At 54.6% G+C, this 6,000-nt stretch overlaps 1 protein-coding gene across 1 annotated transcript; it reads left to right on the top strand.

Annotated features, from left to right (window-relative positions):
- The first annotated feature begins 303 nt into the window (after positions 1 to 303).
- GUCA2B (guanylate cyclase activator 2B) lies at positions 304 to 3,713 on the top strand. The gene is made up of 3 exons (XM_040231515.1): positions 304 to 446; positions 1,563 to 1,749; positions 3,421 to 3,713. The coding sequence occupies exons 1-3, from the start codon at positions 354 to 356 to the stop codon at positions 3,480 to 3,482; spliced, it is 342 nt and encodes a 113-aa protein (XP_040087449.1). The 5' UTR covers positions 304 to 353; the 3' UTR covers positions 3,483 to 3,713.
- The last annotated feature ends 2,287 nt before the right edge of the window (positions 3,714 to 6,000 follow it).

Genomic DNA, 6,000 nt, shown 5'->3' with positions numbered 1-6,000 from the left:
ACTCTACTATCGACTGGCCCCGTTGCCTGAGACCAGGTGCTCTACCTCTGGGGCCTCGCTCTCCCTGGCTATGAAAGGGTGCCCCTCCCTCCACCTGCACAATGCCTTGTACACACAGCAGGCGCTCAACCCAGCATCACGCTTCTGTGTTCTCAGGGCCTCCCTACCCCCATCACCCCCAGCCCCCTTCCTGGGAGTGGGCCCAGGCTTGTCAGGGTGCCAGCCAGCTGTCAACCCCGCCCTGGCTGACCAGTTAATGAGTGACGGGTGCTGGAGGCCAGCCTATAAAAAGCTGCCAGATGAGGAAGCAGGTGGGAGCCAGGTGGAAGGCGGCGGGACACAGAGACAGCGAGATGGCCAGCAGGGCGGTGTCAGGGTACCTGCTGTGTGTGGTTGCCCTGGTCTTCCTCGTGCTGCTGCAGGGCACACAGTCAGTCTACATCCAGGTTTGTCCTGAAGGTCCTCACGGCGAGAGGCTGGGATGGAGAGGGAATGCTGGGAAACTCATTAAGAACAGTCCAGGACCCAGGGCTCAGCCCAACACCTGATCACACCACAGGGGCCAAAAGAGCAGGTGGGTGGAAGCAGCTGGAACGCCGATGACAGCGATGACAGTAACGATAACAATAAGCTATGGTCATTCTGCGTTGCTCTCTTCAAGTGCCCATCCCGGTCAGAGGCCAGATGGGGAGTCAGACATAGCGCCTGCCCTTGAAGAGCCCAGAAGGGGAGGGAGACTTCTTTAAAGCTCCCACAACTCTCTGCATTCTCCCACATGTGGGCGGAGAGGGGATGACGGCCACCAGAGAAGCTTGCTCGGAGAGTTAACTCGAGCTGATATTGCAGGATGAGCAGGAGGGATCTAGGCACAGGGACCGGGACTGCCCAGGCAGAGAAAGGCCCCAGCATGCAGAAAGGCCCCAGGAGAAGACAGCAGGGGCTGCAGGTCTCCTCGCAGGGCGGCTGTGAGGCTACAAGGAGTCCGTCGATGGAGGCAGGGCCTGCCTGCGGTGTGGCAAGGTGCCACTGGGCTCCTGGGTAGCACATTCGCCTGGGCATCCTGGGGAAGGAATAAGGGAATTCTGAGGTGGGGTGTGCCATCTTCCCCCTGCAGCCTTGGCCTTGGAGCCAACCAGCTAGACTAGGCATTGCCATCATTTTGCCATGTTAGTTCAGGGGCAATCACGCAGTTACGGGGAGGAGGGCGGTGCCTGGTTACCAGGCACCTGGGAGGAGTGGAGTTTGACTGTCTCTGTCAGATGAGGTTCAGAGTGGGGAAGAGACAGGCAGCCGGTGGAATTTGAATCAAAGCCCCCCACCCCCCGTCTCCAAAACCCATGCCTTGAACCACCATGATCACAGCCTTGCCCAAGCTCATCTCCCAGTTAGCCTGTAGCACAGGGCGATGTGAAGTGTCAGGCAGCACCTCCCACCTGCCAGGTGGTCTTCCACGCCTCGACTTTTCAACTCCGTGAGAACAGGGATGCTCCCTGGTCTCCTGGCAGCACCCTGCCCCCTTCCCTGCTCAGGCTGTGATGCCTGAGGTCTCCTTCCTCTTCCAGTACCAAGGCTTCCAGGTCCAGCTGAAATCGGTGAAGCAGCTGAATGACCTGGTGGATCAATGGGTGCCCAGCCCCGGCCTGCAAGACCAGAGTCCCCAGCCCTCTGTGTGCCATCACCCGGCCCTGCCGCTGGACCTCCGGCCCATCTGTGCCTCTAAGGATGCAGCTAGCATCTTCCAGGCCTTGAGTGAGTCCCCCCACCCCCACAGAGCCACCTGACCCTCATGTTTTCGCCTCCCTGCACCCCAGGTCCTCTACCTCGTGTGGCTTCTGTTAAGCACCTAGTGGCTGAGAATAGGGAGATTCAAGAAACTCAGCCTCTGCCCTTCCTGGCTGGGGTGCTGAAATCAGCCATGCCAGGAGCCCCTTCAGTCCCCAGCAACCTGGCCGGGATAATCAGCCTGCCTCCAAGACTTCACAGGTGGGGGGAAGGGACACTGGAAACGGATCCATAAAAATGACTGCAATACATGGGCGACCAGGGAGGCACAGCGGGGACACAGGAGCGAGATGGCTCCTGTCTGGGGACATGAAAGGAAATCTGAAAGGCTTCCAAGAGGGGCTGACGTCTAAGCTGAAATGGAGGGATGAAGCAGCTGATCAGGAGAATGCAGCAACTGGCTAGCACTGATTTCTTTCCTTTCGATTTTATTGGAGTATCATTGATTTATAATGTGTTGGCTTTGGGTATACAACAAAACGATTCAGTTATACGTACACATCTATTCATTCTTTCTTTTCTGGATTCTTTTCTCTGTAACCTTAATTTATAACCTATATCTATATAGGTTAATCTATAACCTCTTAATCTATAACCTATAGATTCTCATATAGGTTATCACAGAATATTGAGTAAAGTTCCTTGTGCTGTACAGCAGGTCTTTGTTGGTTATCTGTCTTATATATAGTGGTGCTCAGCGGCAAAGAGTCCACCTGCAGCGCAGGAGACACAGGGACATGGGTTCAGTCCCTGCGTGGGGAGGATGCCCTGGAGGAGGCCATGGCAACACACTCCAGTCTTCTTGCCTGGAGAATCCGGGGGACAGAGGAGCCTGTCGGCCTACCGTCCCCGGGGCCACAGAGTTGGACACGACTGAAGTGGCTGAGCACGCAGGCACATATACTAGTGTGTACATGCTCATCCCAAGCTCCTGATTTATCCCTCCCCACATCATTCCCCCTTTGGTAGCTATAGGCTTGTTCTGGGTATCTGTAAGTCTGTTTCTGTTTTGTGAAGAAGTTCATTTGTATCATTTTTTAAATTAGATTCCACATAGAAGTGGTATCCGGTAGTCCCTTAGTCCTGTCCAACACTTTGTGACCCCATGGACTGTAACCCACCAGGGTCCTCTGTCCATGGGCTTTCCCAGGCAAGAATATTGGATGAGGTTACCATTTCCTTCTCCAGGGGATCTTCCCAACCCAGGGATTGAGCATTTATCTCCTGCACTGGCAGGGGGATTCCTTACCTCTAAGCCACCAGGGAAGCCTGACTTACTTCACTTAGTATGCTCATCTCTAGTAGCCAGTATTTACTGAGCACTTACTAAGTACCAGGCCCTGGGTCAATTCCTTTGCCTGCCTGCTATCCTCACTACCCCTTGGCCAGGTTGATACTGTCTGTTGAGCAGGCAGGGTTTGAGTGACTCGCCCAGGCACTGCTAGGAGAACGGGACATGGGACTTGAGCCCAAGCCTCTCACTCTGCCTTAAAACTTTCTTGCTCTCAACCTGTGACAAAGATACCAGGCCCCTCCCTCAGACCCTCTCAGAGGCAGGCCTTCTCTGGCTGCCTGGTCAGTGACTCTCTGGACCACGGATGTTTCAGGTTCAGCTGACAATTGTTTTCCTCCACCCAGGGACCATCGCTAACGACGACTGTGAGCTGTGTGTGAATGTTGCCTGTACCGGCTGCAGCTGAGATGGCCTGGGTGCCTTGAGCTCACCCAGGAACCTTGCCCCCACCAGTCCACTGCCTTCAGAGCCTCCACTCCCATCCAGGCTCCAGGGGTCCCCACCACCACAGTCACGCCCTCTCCTCCAAGGCCCGACAGCTGGATCTGGTGCAAAGCAATTGGACCCACAGTTGGAGAAGAGTTTGGTTCCTGGAGCAGCCCTGCTGCTGAATAAAGATTCTCCACCTACACTTGGAGCCAGGTGTCCATTTGTTCATCCCCAGGAGGCTTGAGCAGAGCTTCCCGGGAAGCTGGCTGGGTTGGACCCCTGAGTTAGGCGTTTTCCTGGTTTCCTTGTCTATGGAATTGGTTCATTAAGCTTTGTTTCATATCGGAAGAGTGAGGCTGTGAATGGAAATGAGTTGCCTGGGATCACAGATTTGGAAAGCTACAGAACACCCAGACCCATCTGACCCCCAAGCTAAGCTCAGGGCCTGGCCCAGCTGCAGAGCCAGAGCTTCTGTGCTCCTGATGGAGTTGGGGGGACGATGAGGGGAGAAGAGGGGAGGATAGGGGAGAATGGGAGGAGGAATGGGGCTCTCTCCTGAAGGTGGGAGTGGGGTGGGACAGGTGGGGAGAAGAGCCACTCGGTGCCCCTTCTGGGCTGATTGTGCCCACCCTCCCAACCCCTGCTGCCTTAGTGCACCCTTGTCCCTCTTCCTGGGCTCCTCAGGACCATCTGGCCAGCTCCAGGTGGGAGGCCTTCCTTTCCTCTCTTCACCCTGGTGGCCCTGAGGAATATTAATGATACCAGCATCTCCTGAGCATCTGCTACACCCTAGGCTCTGCTCTGAACTCTCTGCGGATATTAACTCACTGAGTTCTCACAACAGTCCAGTGCAGCAGATACTTCATTATTACCACACGCACTTTACAAATGAGGGACCCAGGTACAGAGAGAGCTAGTGAGCCCAGGATCACAGGCTCAGCAAAGTGGCAAAGCAGGCTTCTTCCCAGGAAGTTTGGGCCAGGGTCTCTGCTCTGAACCACCATGTTACTGCCTCCCTGTGACCCCGGGCCCTGGCCACAGCTGAGGACACCCAAGGGAAGATGCCCTGCAGCCACCGCCTTCCTCCAAGGGCCTTCCGAGCTCTTCTTGAGGCTGGGATCCCTGGGAGAAGGGCTTCCCAGGGTGGCTTCCTCCTCAGCCTCTGTCCCAGGCAACCAGAGAGGAGAAAATCCTTGGGCCGTGCCCTCTGAGCACAGATCCCAGGGCCACGGCCATGGTGAATTCCTCCAGACTAGCTGCCCGGAGGCCAGCAGCCACTCCAGCTCCTTCCTCTGCTCCCCTCACAGGGGCCTTTGCAAGGCCTCCTACATCTCTCTGGGCTCCTCTCCTTCCTCTGTCATCACTACCTCCCAACTCCTACAGCGCCTATCAGGCCAGAGATTCCTCCCTGCCCTGCACCCTGCAGGCTCTCCATGCCCAGCATGCCAGACGTACAACACAGCACTGCTCTGACAGTGCCCCTTACCCTTCTGAGGCTCCCCAGTACCATCTCTCGCATCTAAACTGAGCCCAGCACCATCTGGCCTCGTCTCCCATCTGCCTGGGGAGGAGGCAGTAAAGGCAACTGCCACTGAGTAAGCACCTACTATATGCAAGGCACATGGTGGAGCCATCTGCACAGAAATAATAATAACAGCATCAGCAAAGTGCTCACATTGGCCCCCAGGGACCTCTAAAAGCCTTTCCTCTATTACTCATTTTAATCTTCACTCAACCCTACAAAGTAGGGATTCCTGTCATTCCCATTTTACAGATGAGGAAACTGAGGAAAAAATAGGCGAACTAACCTGCTGAAAGTCACACAACTGGTAACAGGCAATGCCTGAACTGACAGAGTTTGGCTTCAGAGTGGGAGCATTAAGTGTTTCTGCCCCACCACCGTTCTCATCAAGGGCCCCTGCAACCTTGGGAGGAGGGATCTGTTATCATCTCCATTCTCAGATGAGGAAACCAAGTCTCGGAGAAGGGTACAGAGCCTATCAATGACAAGGTCAGGCTCAAACCCAGCCCTGTGCATCTCCTGGGCTCTATGTCGTCCAGGCTGAACCATGTCAGTGCCGTGGACCTTCCTGATTCTGTGTCTGCATTAAACCCCATCCATTTTCTGAAATGCCTTCTGCCTCTCTCCCTTCACACTGATTTTGAAATTACATCCATCCCAGTGCAAATTCCAAGGGTTAATGCAAATGCCCTGCCTTCTCTCCCCATTCACAGAGCCTTACTGACCTCTGCCCTGAAGATGCCTCACCCTCTGAATCCTGAAGCCTAGGGAATCCTGCCAGAATCACCCTGGGGCACTTCCTCTTCCTTCCCTAAGAAGAACCCTGGTTGCCTCCTTTTCCCTCTTTCCCTCTACCGTTCTTTGTTCTCTGTATTTTATTTTGTTGTTTTGACCATTTATTGAATTCTCTCCTGTTTGCATCTGAACTTTTCTTGCATTACACACACATTTACACACACTATTTCACCTGTCT

The sequence above is a fragment of the Oryx dammah genome, unplaced genomic scaffold, assembly GCF_014754425.2.
Source record: "Oryx dammah isolate SB20612 unplaced genomic scaffold, SCBI_Odam_1.1 HiC_scaffold_28, whole genome shotgun sequence".
Lineage (NCBI taxonomy): Eukaryota > Metazoa > Chordata > Mammalia > Artiodactyla > Bovidae > Oryx > Oryx dammah.
The sequence above is the reverse complement of the archived record's forward strand: the minus strand, read 5'-3'. Positions and strand labels throughout refer to the sequence as shown.